Below are 17752 nucleotides of genomic sequence, written 5' to 3'. Positions count from 1 at the left end.
TGTCTAAATTCTTAGTTAAATATATAAATAGTGTTTGTCAATAAGGATTTTTTTATTATTGGTGCTTCATCTGAAAAATGAATAGAAATATTCCCCCATGCATCTAAACCACAAAATTTCGTCTTCAAAATACCTATATAGACAGTTTAAAATCCCTCCTTCTTTTTTATCGTCTGAGTTTTCTCTGGAAACATTTTCAGCTTCTTTTAAAACATTTTCATCTTTTACAATATCAATGTTTGTATCTATAGTGTCATTTGATTTATGAATAGCAACATATTCATTTTTTTTATTTTTAGAAACGTTCGATGACCTTACTAATAACAGAATGTTAATAAAAGGTAAAAGTCTCATATTAATTGTGAGGGTTAACAGAGAAATTAAATTTATAAGAAATTAATTTAAATCAAAATTTAATAAAAATGATTTCATTTTTAACTGGCATCGATTACTTTATTAGCAACAACAACAAAAAAAAAACAATTTGTTTGTTTGTTTAATAAAACAATCTTGCTTAAAGTTTTTTGTAGTATTTATATTATTTTCTTTGTTATGCATAATTTTTTTTTGTATTAAAATCCTTTTTGTTTATTTGTAGATAAATTGGAACACGTTAACCAAAAAACATTAAAATTTGTTTATTTTAGAAGATATTAATATCTGGAGTACTCAAATATATAAAAAACATGAAGTCTGCAATTTATCATAAAAAAATATAAAGATAAAGATAAGGGTAAATTATGTACAATGTGCTATAAAACACCAATTTTGCTCAAAAATGTATAGAAATTATAAAAAATATTTTATATTTGCTTTCTATAGTTTTTTTAACAAAATAATTAATAACTATTACATATTATTTAATTATCTAGAGAAAAAACTCCATATGAACACTTTATGTATGTTAAGGCTAATATTAAAGAATATATACTTTTTAAATATATTAAGAAGGGAAATTATCATTAAACAAATAAATTTTATGCTTGATCTTGTATATTGTATTATAAACCACAATAATGCAATATTAAAATAAATTCCTAAACTATCATTTACATTACAATTAATCTTATATAATGACTAGAGTCTACATAACGTGGAAATATATACTGAAACAAATTATTTTTTTTAAAAGGGAAATTTTTTACCTTAATATTTTAAAAAGTATATAGAATGATATACTATAACAATTATAAAATATTTTTTACGCTCACATAAAACCAAAACAGAACATTATAAATTTAATAAAAAAGGTAAATTTCGAAGACATAAAACTTCAGAAAAATACCCCATAAAAATTTTGAATTAGATTTATGCCTATCATTAGAAAATTAACTCGCATACTTAGTATAATAGAAAGGTGATATTATTATTTAGCAAAGTAAATTACTTTGAAAATACAAAAAAAAAAATTTAAAAACATAAAACTGTAATTTTATAACACTGTTTGAATATTTATTTATATTATATCATCACAATCATCCGTTGATATTTAAATACCGCTTTCTTTTTTTGATATAAATCAATGTTGGGTCGTATCTTATAATATATATAATATTTGTTGAGTCCGCGCGAAGGCTACGCGTTTAAAGTATGTATGTTTCTTTATACAACAGCTTTTTGCCTTTCTAAAATCAATTGTTTATTTTTCACAATAAAAATATATAAATGAAGGGTACACAAAATATATAAAAAAACAGAACAACAATAAAATCGTGTATTACACCGGGTGCAAATGATAAAAAATACACAATGTTGTTAAAAACAAATGTATTTACTTACAACTAGGGCCGTACTTATAATTTAAGCTCCTCACAAACGCTTACAACTCCACATTACACGTGTTAACAATAACAAAACTATGGAGATGATTAAGAAGTTAATTTAGAAAAAAAAATTTGAATCGCACTATGCAATATGTTTTTCGATTTTTTATCATTTTATCACCATACATTGTTATTTATTATTTAGATTTAACTTAAGTATAAAAAAATTGAAATTAAAATTAACATTAATGAATTGTGTACAAAAAATACTAATTTAAAATTTTCACAATTCTATTATGGTTTTAAATTACGGTATTGACCCTGTTGTCGAGTTAGTCTCTAGACAATACTTGGCGGGCTTACTTAAAGAAGATGAATTATTAATTAAACGTTTATTACTCATCGTGCCCTTCTTGGGGCAATTTGCTTAAATACTTTTTAGCAAATATTAATTAAACATATTTCCATTTTGGAGGGAAATAAAAAGAAAACAGAAATTGTAGAAATATGTGTAAGACACATATTTACGTCATAAATGTTTGTACACCAAAAAGTGTCAAACATTTAATTTATTCCGAACGCATGTCAAAAGTCTTTGGGTTTAGGGATTCTAATGGTCAGCGTGGGTTTACCGCATGACATACTTCCCCTCTTAGAAGTGATCCACTCTGCTGGATCAGATTCCTCAACTTTCATGATATCCTTTCGATTGACTGAAAATCTTTTTCCTAAAACGTCTTCAATATCATAGTTGCCATTTCTTCCAACTTTAATAATTCTAAAAAAACCATCGAACCTGTTATCTAGTTTATTTAAACGTTCATTTGGTTGTTTCCTTCTTCTTACATAATCGTTTAGCTTTAAGTCTTCAGAATCTTGTTCTGGTTTCACTCTGTCCATTTCCGTCAGTCTAATTTCTCGTTCTAAGTTTAATAATGTATCTCGAAATTGATTTAGTCGCTCAATAATTAAGTTATTATCTTCTTCAACCTCTGAGAATAACTTATTCTCATTAACAACCCGATTAGGTGCTCTACCAAATAATAATTCATATGGAGAATGTCCCGTTGATCTTCTTGGAGATATTCTATATGCGTATACGGCATATGGTAAGTACTCATCCCATTCTTTCCAACGCCCGTCCACTATCTTTGCTAGTTTTCCTATCAGAGTCTGATTTGTTCTCTCGGCTAATCCATTACATTTAGGATTGTAGCTCGAGGTAAACGATTTCTTGGTGCTCATCATGTTGCACACTCTTTTAACCAGTGAATTGGTAAATTCAGTTCCTTGGTCTGACAACAGTTCTTTTGGAGGGCCATATTGTAAAAATATTTTGTTTACAAGAAATTCAGCTATAACGTTCGCCGATTTTGTTTTTATCGCCTCAGCTTCACACCATCTCGTTATATAATCCGTTGCAATAATTATAAATTTATTGCCGTTTTCCGATTTTGGGAGAGGTCCAACGAGATCGATTCCAACTTTGTCCAGTGGATTAGTTAAAGGGAGTCTTATTTTCTGTAAATTTTTTACGCCTCGTGAGAATTTATTGCAAACAGAACATGATTTTAAAATATCTCTTACTTCATTATACATCCCTTTCCAGATTAAGTCCTTTCTCAATAAGGTATACGTGGCATCCACACCACCGTGTCCACAGTCATTATGACTTCTCATAATAGCTTCCAATTTAGCTTCCTCTGAAATTTCCTTGGGTCTCTCTTCAGCGACATTCATCACTATCCTACTCATTGCGTCTGCGATCACGTTGATCTTTCCTGGTAGGTATTCGATCTTATAATTATATTCTTGAAGAGTGAGTATCCACCTCATTAACCTTCCTGATGTTTCTTTCAAATTTAACAGCCATTTCAAGGCCTGATGATCAGTTCTTATGGTAAATTCTCTAGTAAGGTATACTCGAAGCTTTTTAACCGCCCAAATTACTGCCAAACACTCTTTTTCGGTCACTGTATAATTAATTTTTTCAGCTGAAAGCTTCAACGAGAAACAGATTACAGGCATTAATTTATTTTCGTAGTCATCCAATTGAGATAATACGGCTCCTATTGCCAAGTTCGATGCATCAGTGTCGATATAAAACCTTTTATCAAAGTTAGGTAAAAGTAATCCCGACGCCTTTCTTATTTCTGCTTTCATTATCTCAAAAGCTTCTGATGCTTCTTCGCTTAGAACAAACTTAGTTTTTTCCTTTCCTTTTAGTAATTCATATAGGGGTAACATCTTTTGTGCATAATCCTTGATAAACCTATTGAAGAATGCCGAAAATCCGTTAAATGCCCGGATATCCTTCTTTGTCTGCGGTGTCTTCCATTCCATAGTTTTCATTTTTTGTTGTAACGGTATTTCTACTTTACCGTTAATTACCTCATAACCTAGGAATTCGACTTTTTCCTGCACAAACTTACATTTTTTTTTATTTAACTTAAATCCTATTTTTCTGATAATTTCGAGAATCTGTCTCAGATGTATTAAGTGAGATTTGTGATCTTTTGAAAATACTAGAATATCATCCAAATAAACCATGACGCATTTATGCATATACTGTTTAAAATATTTATTCATTATTCTTTGAAATGTAAAGGGGGCGTTAATAAGCCCAAACGGCATCTTTTTCCATTGAAAAACTCCTTCTCTAGTGTAAAATGCTGTTTTAAATCGGTCCTCCTTTTTAACTGTTACTTGATTGTAAGCTGCTTCTACATCCATTACACTGAAAATTCTTGCGCCTTGCAATTGATCCAAAGTTTCGTCGATACGCGGGATCGGATATTCGTATGGTATAGTAATTTTATTTAGTCTTCTAAAGTCGATGCAAAATCTCAACCCACCATCCTTTTTTTTTACTAGTACCACTGGTGACACATATGGGCTCTGGCTTTCTTCAATCAAACCTTGAGTTAGGAATTTCTGAACCTCTGTCCTAATTGTCTCATGTTCTTCCGGAGATCGTTTATACTTAGGACATATAGACATTTTGGAACCCTCCATCAGCTCGATTGCATGTTCTATATCAATATTTATCTGTTTATTTTCATCCTGAAACACGCCTCCAAATTCAGATATCAAGTCTTTAAATTCTTGTTTGGTATTGTCTTCGTCGCAATCAATGTCTTCTAATAATTCTTGAATATCAGTACAGGATTCTATTACTTCGTTTTCAAACTTAGCTTCCATTACAATATTTTTGTTTGTGATTTTATCTTTTTGCTTCTTCTGAGCAAGATATGAAAATAGATTTAGTCTTCGAATCTCCTCAATGCCTAACAACATCGATTCCTCCATATCTTCGACTACTAAGAAATTAAAACCTTTCGGCTGTTTTTCACCTTTCTTTTTTATGTTTAGGTAACATCTACCTACAATCTGACGCCCTCCCTTTAAGCCCTTAATTTCTCCGGCTTCTTTCTGAATGGGAGCGTCGAGTTGTACCGCTACTGCTTTTTTAATTACCGTCACTGTAGCTCCTGTGTCTAAAAGTGCATTCACAATATTATCGCCATAGACCAACTCAATTCTTGGTCTATTATCTTCCTGATTCTTCACCTTAGCTGAGATACTAAGGACTTTCCTCATTCCGTCGGATATTGATCGCCCTGTCGACTCTGCGACTACTTTGTTAACGGGTTGATCTCTCTTTGCAAATTCTTTTCTTGGAAATGTAGTAATGCTTTGCTTTCTTCCGAAATAACGTAATTTTTTATTCATCGGCTTTTCGTTTTCTTCCAGGTAGGCTTCAAGTTCGTCCCAATTTTCACACGTGTTGAGATGAAATCTAAAATGTTCATCCTCTACTAACTCCACGATTCTTTCCTTAGCTCTTGTATATAAAAGTTCATTTTCTTCTCCGTAAATTCGTAAACTATAGTAATAAGAGATTACATCTGAGGTCTTGGGTCCTTCCTGGATACATCTCCAAAAGAACTCTGCGTTCTCTGTAACTTTTACTTCCTTGACGAATCTCTTTTTAAAGCCTTCAATAAATTTTTTATAGGTTTCCAATTTCTTTTCGTGGGCTTTAAACCACAGGCTTGCTTTTCCTTTCAGCATACTCGTAATCTTATGGTGCAGATAATTTGCAGCCCATTTTGTCTCAAATGCCAGAAATTGATCTAGAAAGGCCTTGGGATCCTCATTCTCATAACCATTGAATTCACTCAGTTTGTCAGTTAGTGCTAAATTCTTCAATCCTTCCATTACCAGGCCAAGGGAATCTTTTTCTGAAATCTCTCCGTTGTCGCCACTTGTTGTCGAGTTAGTCTCTAGACAATACTTGGCGGGCTTACTTAAAGAAGATGAATTATCAATTAAACGTTTATTACTCATCGTGCCCTTCTTGGGGCAATTTGCTTAAATACTTTTTAGCAAATATTAATTAAACATATTTCCATTTTGGAGGGAAATAAAAAGAAAACAGAAATTGTAGAAATATGTGTAAGACACATATTTACGTCATAAATGTTTGTACACCAAAAAGTGTCAAACATTTAATTTATTCCGAACGCATGTCAAAAGTCTTTGGGTTTAGGGATTCTAATGGTCAGCGTGGGTTTACCGCATGACAGACCCATAAAATGACAGATGCATGCGAATATGAGTTATTACTAATTCTTCTTTTATCAAATTTTTTTAAAAAGTAAATGATATAAAACAAATTTTTTATAAACGATGTTTACAACAACTAAAATATTGAATCATTGTTTTTATTGATCATTTAATCCATTGGTTTGTAGTAGCATAATCAATAAGTGTATGTCTTTATTCTTTTTATGCTTACAATACACGATATCAAGCAAGAAAATTTATCCATCTCCTTTATTTAATTATAAATGTTTCTGTTGTCGAGTTAGTCTCTAGACAATACTTGGCGGGCTTACTTAAAGAAGATGAATTATTAATTAAACGTTTATTACTCATTCTGCCCTTCTCAGGGTATTTGCTTAAATATGCATTCTAAACGTTTCCCTCCAAAATGTACCATTTTGGGCGGGAAATAAATATAGAACAAAAGTCGTACAAATATGTGTAGAACGCATATTTGTAACATAATTGTAAAATTACTGGAAGTGTCAAATATCTCATTTGTGCTAAACAAATGCAGAATTCATTATGACTGGGAATTCTGATGGTCAGCGTAGGTTTACCGCATGACAGTTTCATTTACGATACAGCTTCTACTTACGGGCAAAATAATGTAGATTTTTTTAATAAATTGATATTAAAAGTAAATATTGCTATATAAAATTTAAAATAATAGTTTAATTCAGTCCTTGCTAATTTCTCCTGGAACGTCTCTAAAGAGTTTTTTTAAATTGGTAAAAATCTTTTCAAAATTCACTATATCAGGCCTATCTTTGATGTGATCATAATCACCTAATCCCATTACTCTTACATAATTCCTAAATGTATATGTATCTCTTAGCATATACTCATAAAATTTAACAGTGTCACCTATAACTGATTGACTAAGGGCTTCGAGTTGATCCGGGTTACTTAAATAATCCACTTTATTTGATAAAAAGGTAAGTGTTCGATAATTACTTTCATGTTGAATTTGTAGTAGTCCTCTACTCCTATACTTAGAACTATCATTAGGATCGACCAATACTGTAAAATTAGAAGTATTATGTAAACCAGCGGCAGTGTATAGAAGAGTCTTAACACCGGCTTGCCCATAAAAAGTTGTAAATATCATTATTAACACTTCTTTTTGCCAGTCATACTGGATAGACATCAAGTTAGATATTTTATCAACAAAATCAGTTAAAGTTACGTATACATTTTCATTATAAGCATCTCTATCTTCGTGATTTTCGTCAGAAACTAACTGTGATGGATTTTCTTCTACCTTTTCTGCTGCTTTAATTAGAGACTTGTCATCTTTAAACACAGTTTTTCCTTCTAAAACTACGGTCTTATCATCCTTAACTACAACCTCATTATTTTTAACTGTGGTTTTGTCTTCTTGAACAAGAACCTCATCATTTTCAACTGCAACCTTGTTTTCTTGAACTACAACCTCATCAGTTTTAACTGTGACCTTGTTTTCTTTCGATAAAACATCAGATGTTTTTATTAACAGTAATATGTTTAAAAAACATAAAAAATTTATATTCATAGGGGATTAATGAGAAATTGATATTTATATAAAATTAATTAATACGTGGATCTTCAAATGTCTGCGTATTTTGTAATAGTTAACGGTTCTGCCATTATAAACTTAAAAAAAAATTATGTTTGTTTAGGAAGTTTTTGTTACCACGGTGGTATTTATTATACGAGGTTTTTGTTATCTTATTAGATTTTAGCTAAATTTTATATTTTGTTTGTTTGTTTTTTTATTACATTAAATTACGTCATTTCTTTCGATTTATTTATATCTAAGTGATATATATATCTTTAGTTCTATATATTTTTCCCAGACAACAATCATTTTGAAATGGTTTTTTATGTTGAGTTTGATTATACAATGAAAAGCAAATTTTTTATAAAAATAAATAAATTATTGTTATTTCTTCAACCTGGAAAAAAATCATATGTCAAAACATTAGGATTGATATTTAAAAGACCGGAAACATGCACAAGCAAGTAAAATACCAATATTTATACAAAAAAAAATTGTGATACAATTAAATGATTAAAAAAGCCCCAATGGTCATGTAAATATTACAAACAAGGTTTTTTTATCACTCTTATAACTGATATCAGATACAAATAAACAAACTTTCTCTATATCGAATATATTAAATTTTTTAATAGTCTTTTTAGGGATACGAAAGGCCGCTTGAGGACTAAATAATGCATAGAAATGTTATAAGAGACTTAAATATATAAGCGAAGACATTTATATTATCAATTATTTACATCACGTGCGACGATACAATTTAAATCATAAAATAGTTTTCGTTTAATAATCTATATTCTTCAAAAAATAAATTTATAAGCTCGTGTTATTTTACATAAAACTGTAATACCTTCTTATGTGTATCTTTTTTCCTATAATGAGAATATTGTTCAATCCCTTGTGTTTTTATTTTTTATTCATTTAAAAATTTTAATAAATGCTCACTCTACACATAACGCTCCAAAATCCATTCCGCTCATTTTTGACATTTTAGTTTAGTAAAATAATATTAGTAGTGCCAATATTATACTTTATTTATTTTTCCTTAAGTTTAATTATTTGTAGCACAGCTTGTTCCAGTATCGCTCAGTGAATTCAGCTCTTCACAGACTAAGTTTCTGTAGAATTATTTTCGTTTTTTAACTCCAAATTTTCAGCTTCATTCAACTTCAACGAATCATTTCTTTAGCAGTCGCCAAATGTTCTAGTGCGCTTACAGCTCTAGCCGCTTCTTATTCTCCTGCGTCAATATTATAATAATATATGTACCATATAAAGTATATTTAGATGTAGATTTATACAAATTTTTATTTGCAAACTATAGAAATACAAAATTTAAGTTTATACATTTCAAAAAATCGTAATAGATTCGTTGTCTCTTCTAAAATAAATTACATTTGCTTATAAATTAATAAAAAATGCAATCGAGTACTCATATTTAATATAGAGCATACATCATGAAACATAGACACATTAATAACAATTCCGTGCATTATTTTAAATATGGAAGATTTTATCTTTCTAAATCTGCAGTTTTTAGACAAGTTCTGAATATGGTACATTTTAGACGGCGACTTAAGTTCTGATATGGCTCATTTAGACAACGACTTGAGTTTTAAATATGGCCAATTTAGAATGAGACTTGAGTTTTAAATATGGCCAATTTAGAATAAGACGTAAGTTCTAAATATAGCTAATTTAGAATAAGACGTAAGTTCTAAATATGGTAAATTTTAGAATGAGACTTAACTTTCAAATGTTTCAGCTATAAAATATATATTTATTACATTTTATATTAGAAGTTAACATAATTAAGTATAATAAACACCATCTTTATACTAAATTTTTAATTTATTTCTTTTTTTACTAATCTGACTTCTACCACATTAGTAACACTTTTAGCCGGCATATTTCTCTCAAACTTGACTCTTACTAGTCCTTTATTCCCATGTACTCCAATGACTACTCCTTCTACATCTCTTGGAGTTTTATCATCATTTAATCTTTTACTGACCACTACATGACCAATATAATTCTTAGCCTGCTCTTTATTGACTACATTGTTGATTTTAATGAGTGCTTGAGTATGTCTAATTCTTCTTAGAGCTCTTCTGTGAGATACGAAGATTCCTGGTATAAACATTTAAGGGGGAAAAAAATAAGCAAAAAAATTAACAGTAAGAAATGTCAAAGAAAATAGGAATGTCTTATAGTCACTCCATAAAAACAAGCAAATATTTAATATTCTAAATAAAATGGGAATTATTAATAGTCATTTTCTGATCTAATTAAATATGCAAATTTCAAAAAAATAAATATGTATAAAAAAGATTATATATTTTTAATTTATAAAAATATGCAAATTTATTGTACTTATTTCTAAGACTTATCATGTTTTAAAATATTATGTTTGATTTTCAATTTCAAATCCATAATTTTTTTAGAATTATTTTAAATTATTTTTGTATGTAAAAACAAACAAATTCTTAAATAATTTGTTTATGCAAAAAACTATAAATAGACCAGATTTTTCCATTTATTCATGCATTGTTCGATCCTATTGAATTCCGATATTTCTATGAGAAATGTTTTCTTTAAAAATACGATATCTCCATTAGGATTTATAATACTGAATATTACTATAGTAATATTCAGTATTATAAATGATATATTTCTATATAGAATTAGTAAGAAGAAAAAGAGTGGATTTATGAGAGATCTTAGATGTTCCTTATTTATTGCGTATTGTCATTTGTTTAGATATTTGTTGATGATGCTTACTATGACTGGGAATGTTTATATAATAGGGAGTTATATTATAAGTAGATTTATATCAACACTAATAACAAGAAAGAAAGAAGTAGAAGAATGTTGTTAAACAGAATAATCATTGCTAGTAAAATTTTATGATATATAACACTACTAATATATGTAAGATATAATACAACTTATATATGCAAGATATAATACTACTTATATATGCAAGATATGATATGTAAGATATAATATGCAAGATATAATACTACAATATTTAAGAAGTAAGATACAATACTACTTATATGATATGTAAGATGTTGCTTACTAATATACTACAACTAGAAAAGAATGAATAATTTAATTATGTGAATGTCTTCTGATTGAACAAGTTAAGTGTCACTGCTGACAAGAAAGCAGGCACACTCCCTCCCTTCACAAGATAAATTTGTATTTCATTGTTAAACTGACTGGCAAATGAATTGTTCACTAATTCTATGTTTTCCTTATTAATATTAAATATTAAGAGGTCTTCACTATCAAATGAGTATAAAGAACTGAGGATTATTTTGTCTTCTTTGAGGTCTATTTTGTACCCGAGAATACCAGTGATGTATTTCTTGTATTTTATGAAGTAATCTTTAAGATTATCAAAGTCAGTAGTGAGGGAAGCCAAAGGGGACGACATAAGAAGGGGATAAAAAATCAAGATAAAAAGAGACCAAGATAAAAATATATGATAGATCAAAGTAATATAATAAAAATATATGATAGATCATAATAATATAATAAATATCATGACTGATCATAATAAATTAAGATATATTGTGACTAATCAAAAGATATTTAAGAATCAAGATATATTTCATTTATGGAGAGAATATAAATTACAAATGGGCGTAAATTCATTTTGACTTTTCCCCTCCACTGTTTTTTTATATTCCTTCATATTATTCCTCACTTCCCTGAGACAAGTCTTAAAGATCTTCTCTTTGATTTTGTCCCCACAGAATGTCTTGATTTTGACCTTTGAGTCAGTGAAGACATAAAAGAAGGTGTATTTGTAACATAGCAGAATATTGGGGTCAGATACAGAAGAGGGGATATACTGGGACTTGTACTTCATGAAATTAGTGTATAAATCTGAGGGGGAGAAATGAGAATAAGTGTCACAGAGATCTCTAAACACGATCATGAAGAGGGGTAAAAAAGTCGAGACTATTTCGCCTTTTATTGACTATGTCTACTATCCATACAAATGTATTAACTTTTGTGCTTTCTAAATGTCTCTAGAAGACATTTTAAAATACATCATGACATTTTCTACTTTCCTTTTTAGGCCCCTCTTATGTTCATAAATAAAGACACAATCCATGATCATGACTTAGATGATCATATCATCCAAGAAGTCTACGATATAAAAATCATCCAGTCTTACTTACAATCTTCCATGGACTTATTTCTCCTAGAAAAGATTCTTATAAAAATAGGCTACAGTCAGAACTCCGCCCCGCTCTACAAGAAATATCTCAAAATGCTAAATAATTTATCAGACGAGAATACCAAGATAGAAAGAATGAGAAATACATTCATCCACATCTTACAAGTCCCAATGCACAGTCTACCAGAATTATACGCCGACTATGAAGAGTTCGAATTGGAATATAACAAGCCCCAGGCTAAGAAGATCCTACAAGAGACATTTCTTATGTACCAGAATACTTTGTCTTTTTATCATCATATTAAAAAAGCCAAGGATATGAAAATAGAATTAGAGAATCCACTTAAGCTTCATGAAGACATGTTTCATAAAAGAATATGTTTCTTGTATAAAGAGTCGATATATTTTAATTATAAAGATGAAGAGACATATTTTAATTTTAGTGAATATTTAATAAAGAATAATAAATATGAAGAAGCGAGAGAAATAGTAAGATTAGGAATAGAAAATACTACGGGCATATTTCTTAAGATATATCATCAATATAGAATAATAAACAACAAAGAACTAACAAATAATAAACTAACAAATAATGAACTAATTAATTTAGAATTAGTAGATCAAGATTACATAGAATTAAGTAAGTATGATATGGTGAATTTAAAAAGAAAAAATGACAGAGAAGACATCCCTGATTTCTTAAGTATCCTCATTATGAATCACCTCTCTTTAATTCTCAAAAGACAAGGACTCATCCCCTTCAGGAAGGAATTTATAAATCTCAAGATCAAGGGTCTAGTAAATGACGTCATATACAAGAATATAGCAGACTACGAGTACAAGTACACCAGTAATAAAGACATAGTCACTAAAATATACACTAGTGGTATAGAAGAGACAGACTCTAAATATCTGAAACAAGAACTAGTAAACTTCCTCCTTAAAACAGGGGACTACAATAATGCACTGATGTATGTCAAGAAATATGAAGTAGGAGACGAAGAGATCTTGAAATATGAATTTAAATACGGGGAAGATTTCTTTAATCTTCTGAATACTAAGAAGACAGAGAAAGAAGAAGATAAAAAGATCAAAGAAGATAAAGAGGCAGTAAGTCCTTATGAGATCAGTAAGAAGATATTTTCATTTGGGATGAGGATAGAATTAAGGGAAGATGTAAAGGAATTTATAAAGAAGATTAATTATGTCAAGAAAGGGGATGATATTTTAAGACACTGTGACTTAGACGAATTAATAATAATATTATCAAAGATATAAAGTGTAATGAAGATTTATTGTAAAATATGATTTATTGTATAATATTATATATTGTATACAATGATTTATTGTATTGTACATATTGATTCATTGTATACAATATATAATATTCACACTTTATACATATAATATTTACACTTTATAATATTCATACTTTATACATATTTTTATTATTTAGGATTTATAATATTTTTTGGATTTTTTTTTGTTTTTTTATGGGCGACATCTACGACACTACAAAAGCACAGAAACAAAAACAGAAGAAACAAGAAGAAAAGAATCTACAAGAAGATGACAACAGTATAGTAGAAGAAGCAAGACGAATAAAAGATGAAAACTACGAACAAGCAAAAGATATAAGACAACAACTTGGACAAGCAGCAATAGACCAGAAACAAGCATCAGAAGAATTTAAAAGACAAGGAGAAGTACTAGAAAATGCAAAAACAAGTGCAGTGAATATTCATAAAGAAGCGAAAAAAGGAGAAGAACTAGCAGACGAAATAGAAAGAGAAGGGTCAATATTCACTTGTAGATTCGCATGTATAGAAACAATATGTAAATGGTTTAAAAAAGATAATGGGAGTAAAGAAGTAGAAGAAATTAAAAATAAGAAATATGAAGTAGAAGAAAATGAAGAAATACAAAATGAGGAATATAAAGAAATAGACGAATTAGTACCAGGACAGAATAAGACGGATAAAGAATTAGTAAATATATTGAATACAGTAAGAGGAATAAAACAAGAGGCGGAGTCACAGAGTAAAGAAGCAAAGAAACAGAAGTCAGTAATAAAAGATATAAATAAAGTAACAGAAGAGAGTGAGAAAGTAATAAAAAAGACGGATGAACATTTAAAGAGGATTGAATAATAAACAAAATATTTTAAAAACTTCTAAAATATTTCATCATATTTAACTATATGTATATTTTAGATATATGTATTTAATGCATATTTTAAACATATGTATTTGATGTATTATGTAAATATAAATTATATGTGTATGAGTTTGTAAATATAATTTATATGTGTATGAGTTTTTATATATTCGAGGTTTTCATTTGTATACGATTTTATAGGTAGTGCAAACAAATTCATATGAAAACTAATAAAATGTAAAACTCATTAATAAACAATTAAAATATTTTTCTTACCCTAATATGATCGAAAAAATAATAATAATTGGCAGTGGACCAGCTGCATACTCCGCCGCAATCTACACACAAGAAATGAACCCACTAATGTTAAGAGGTGGATTCATAGGCAGCATAGGACCAGGAGGGCAACTCACTACTACAACACATGTTGATAATTACCCAGGGTACCCTAAAGGAGTACAAGGACCAGATCTCATGACTACAATGTACGAACAAGTAGAAAAACTAGGAATAAGACAAATAGACAGGACAGTCATCAATATACAAAAAGAAGAAGGGATCTTCTTAGTCAAGACTAAGAAGATTACTTACAAAACAGAATGTATAATAATAAGCACTGGGGCGTCAGCAAAAAGACTCTATGTGGAAGGAACAGGAGACAATGAACTATGGCAAAAAGGAATTAGTGCATGCGCCGTATGTGATGGATATTTCTATAAAGACAAAATAACTTGTGTAATTGGAGGAGGAGACTCGGCCATGGAAGAAGTCTTATTTTTATCAAAAATATGTAAAAAGGTTTATTTAATACACAGGAGAGAAGAATTTAGATGTAGACCTGATAAACTACAAGAAGTGAAAAATACTGACAATATAAAAATATTAACTCCGTATAATTTGAAATCTGCCCATGGTACAGATAAATTAGAATATATTTTATTAGACAATAATAAAAAAATAGAACTAGACGGGTTATTCTTTGGTATTGGGCATACGCCCAATACCCAATTTATAGAGGAAAACTTTTCAAATATTTTAAGTGATGATAAATATATAAAAGTGGATGAAAAATGTCAAACTGAAGAAGAAGGGATTTATGCGTGTGGAGATGTGTTTGATAAAAAATATAGGCAAGCAGTGACAGCGGCAGCATCTGGATGTGTGGCAGGGAAAAATGCACTAAAATATATCAAACAAAAAAATAATTAAAAAAATTTAATAAGAAACATTTAGTATAGAGAAAATTATCATTTGTTTATAAAATTAAAAATTTTTATAAGAACATTGATTGTTTAAAAATTAATTATTACATAAGAATTATTGATTATTTAAGAAAAATTAATAATTTTTAGAAACATTGATTGTTTAAGATAAATTAATCCTTTCATATGGAACATTAATTATTTAAAAAATGATAAATAATTTATTTGGGTATAATATTCGGCTTATTAATTACTTTTCACAAGATACGCTTGCAGTCTCATCTGGCAGTTCCAGGACTTCCTTCTGAGATTCACTCATTGGGCTCTCGAAAACCCCTTCCTGATCTGTATCAAGCCCATGTCTGGCTGACATAGTTAGTCTTTCTAGAGTCATTTTAAGGACTCTTGACTGTATATATGCTTCCGTTCAGGGTTCTAATCTGAGCACTTTGATATGCGTACGGTGAAAATTAGTTACTATTCCATCCCACGTCATCACATAAGAAATAATTTTCGGCTTTTATTTGTAGAAAGAAGCCACATGATTTGCGAGCAAGTCGTATTTATGTTTCTTTTCTGTTTCTACAGCATGGAGGTTGTTAAAAATTGTGATTTCAACTTCTACAACGATCACTTCTTTCCTCAACTTGTCTACAATTAGTATATCAGGCTTGTTATACTTTATTTTAATACTTGAATGTATCCTACTATCGACTCGTATCTCAACATACTCATTAGCTACACATTCCTGGACTGAATGATTTCTAATTCTTTTGGCATGGGATAGACCATACGTCTTACACTACTGCAGGTGGATGCATCGCAGTGCCTCATTCTGCCATCTCATGTAATCATGTGAAAGCATACGATCACATTGTGTGGCCATATGATCTAATTATTTAAAAAAAAATTAATTCTATAAAAAATATTTCTGTAAGTGCTTTATAGAGATATAACTTCTCTAAACCTATTATTATTCATGCCTGACACCTGCTAATGTCGTCTTCACTAGTAGTTATATTGAAAAAATATTTAAATTGGTAATGTTTTTATGTTAAAAGGTGGTAAAAACTTATTGAAATTTTTATTGGATGTTCGACTGACAAAAAAAATTAAAAAGTAAAAAACATCCTCAAAACATGTGATTGTTCTGTCACTGATTGATAAAAATACATGTTACATAATGTTATTTTATGTATTTAACCTAATTTAAAACGCATCGGCAGTCGCATGGCGTCTTTGTTTTTGGCATTTAATGTTATATATTTTGATAATTTTTACCTCCATTATGATAAATAAATACATGGGGGCGATACCAAATCGAGAGTCAACAAGTGATGGCTGTGGTCAAGAGGCCAGAATAATGTTACAAGAAATTAAAAGAATAGTTTATAAGCTAGAGTTGGATGGAGTAGATGAGTCTCTATGGAAGGCAAGAATTTATGAAATGGGTTCGGAAGAAGTAAAGAACTTTATGGTAGAAAGAATTAAAAAAGAAGATAGTTGGTCCTTAATTATTGAAGAAATGGAAAAGGAGGTTAGAAAGGACGAATTAAAAAAGAAGGAAGAAGAAGACAAAAGTAAGATGATGGAAATAATTGCAGAGTCGGTTAGAGGAACAGTTCGAGAGGAGCTGGCAAACAGAGGAACATTAAGAAAAATAAGGGAAGAAACTACGAGAGTAAGAAGTAGAGATTGTTTTTACTGTGGTAGATTTGGGCACATGGCAAGAGATTGCTTCGTAAGGAAGAGGAAAGAAGAAGATAATAAAAATAAACATTTTAACAAGTATTTAATTGTTCATGAAGAGAGTGGATCTACAAGCACAGAACTTAGCGCACAAGAATATAGGAAATGCGGAGAAGCAAAACGTAAACAAAATTCAAAAAGGAGAGGAATGAGAGAGGATAGAATAGAAGAGGGCCTTGTCATTGAAGATATAAAAGCGAAGTTTAGAGAAATTTTTGACTTGCAGCAGGAAGAGATCGTACACTGTAAGATAGAGAAATGTAAAATTGAGACGCCACCAGGGAAAAAAGTAGTTAAAAGAGGACAAACTATCCCACAGGCGTTGATGGAAAAAACTGAAAAATATATAAAAAGTTTGGAAGAAAGAAAGATTATAAGAAGATCAACATCCGAGTGGAGGAACCCAATTAGAGCTATAGTAAAACCTAACGGAGGAGTAAGGCTTGTAAGTAATCTAATGAGTTTAAATGACTTAGTTGAAAAAGATCCGTATGAGTTGTCAAATATTAGGGACATCGTTAGAGCCACACAGGGGTCT

General features: G+C 29.7%; 10 protein-coding genes across 10 annotated transcripts; 4 read left to right on the top strand and 6 right to left on the bottom strand.

Moving 5' to 3' along the window:
- Positions 1–66: 66 nt before the first annotated feature.
- VNE69_12163 (putative SP-containing protein) lies at positions 67–354 on the bottom strand (the record flags this gene model as incomplete). The annotated part of the gene is made up of 1 exon (XM_065475251.1): positions 67–354. One exon carries the CDS (start codon positions 352–354, stop codon positions 67–69), a length of 288 nt encoding a protein of 95 aa, XP_065331323.1.
- Positions 355–4675: 4321 nt separating this feature from the next.
- Positions 4676–6113, bottom strand: VNE69_12162 (reverse transcriptase; the record flags this gene model as incomplete). Its single annotated transcript, XM_065475250.1, has 2 exons — positions 4676–4681; positions 4836–6113. 2 exons carry the CDS (start codon positions 6111–6113, stop codon positions 4676–4678), a joined length of 1284 nt encoding a protein of 427 aa, XP_065331322.1.
- Positions 6114–7050: 937 nt separating this feature from the next.
- Positions 7051–7905, bottom strand: VNE69_12161 (spore wall protein 25-like; the record flags this gene model as incomplete). The annotated part of the gene is made up of 1 exon (XM_065475249.1): positions 7051–7905. One exon carries the CDS (start codon positions 7903–7905, stop codon positions 7051–7053), a length of 855 nt encoding a protein of 284 aa, XP_065331321.1.
- Positions 7906–9757: 1852 nt separating this feature from the next.
- Positions 9758–10054, bottom strand: VNE69_12160 (ribosomal protein eL33; the record flags this gene model as incomplete). Its single annotated transcript, XM_065475248.1, has 1 exon — positions 9758–10054. One exon carries the CDS (start codon positions 10052–10054, stop codon positions 9758–9760), a length of 297 nt encoding a protein of 98 aa, XP_065331320.1.
- A 399-nt stretch (positions 10055–10453) lies between these two features.
- VNE69_12159 (uncharacterized protein) lies at positions 10454–10789 on the top strand (the record flags this gene model as incomplete). Its single annotated transcript, XM_065475247.1, has 1 exon — positions 10454–10789. One exon carries the CDS (start codon positions 10454–10456, stop codon positions 10787–10789), a length of 336 nt encoding a protein of 111 aa, XP_065331319.1.
- A 240-nt stretch (positions 10790–11029) lies between these two features.
- Positions 11030–11353, bottom strand: VNE69_12158 (mitotic spindle assembly checkpoint protein MAD1 (MD1L1); the record flags this gene model as incomplete). Its single annotated transcript, XM_065475246.1, has 1 exon — positions 11030–11353. One exon carries the CDS (start codon positions 11351–11353, stop codon positions 11030–11032), a length of 324 nt encoding a protein of 107 aa, XP_065331318.1.
- A 177-nt stretch (positions 11354–11530) lies between these two features.
- On the bottom strand, positions 11531–11860 carry VNE69_12157 (uncharacterized protein; the record flags this gene model as incomplete). The annotated part of the gene is made up of 1 exon (XM_065475245.1): positions 11531–11860. The coding sequence occupies one exon, from the start codon at positions 11858–11860 to the stop codon at positions 11531–11533; it is 330 nt and encodes a 109-aa protein (XP_065331317.1).
- A 153-nt stretch (positions 11861–12013) lies between these two features.
- VNE69_12156 (cleavage stimulation factor 77) lies at positions 12014–13384 on the top strand (the record flags this gene model as incomplete). Its single annotated transcript, XM_065475244.1, has 1 exon — positions 12014–13384. The coding sequence occupies one exon, from the start codon at positions 12014–12016 to the stop codon at positions 13382–13384; it is 1371 nt and encodes a 456-aa protein (XP_065331316.1).
- A 215-nt stretch (positions 13385–13599) lies between these two features.
- On the top strand, positions 13600–14256 carry VNE69_12155 (uncharacterized protein; the record flags this gene model as incomplete). The annotated part of the gene is made up of 1 exon (XM_065475243.1): positions 13600–14256. The coding sequence occupies one exon, from the start codon at positions 13600–13602 to the stop codon at positions 14254–14256; it is 657 nt and encodes a 218-aa protein (XP_065331315.1).
- A 289-nt stretch (positions 14257–14545) lies between these two features.
- On the top strand, positions 14546–15472 carry VNE69_12154 (thioredoxin reductase; the record flags this gene model as incomplete). The annotated part of the gene is made up of 1 exon (XM_065475242.1): positions 14546–15472. One exon carries the CDS (start codon positions 14546–14548, stop codon positions 15470–15472), a length of 927 nt encoding a protein of 308 aa, XP_065331314.1.
- Positions 15473–17752: the final 2280 nt, after the last annotated feature.

The sequence above is a fragment of the Vairimorpha necatrix genome, chromosome 12 (genome assembly GCF_036630325.1).
Source record: "Vairimorpha necatrix chromosome 12, complete sequence".
NCBI classification, from domain to species: domain Eukaryota; kingdom Fungi; phylum Microsporidia; family Nosematidae; genus Vairimorpha; species Vairimorpha necatrix.
This window is presented reverse-complemented; position numbering and strand designations above follow the sequence as displayed.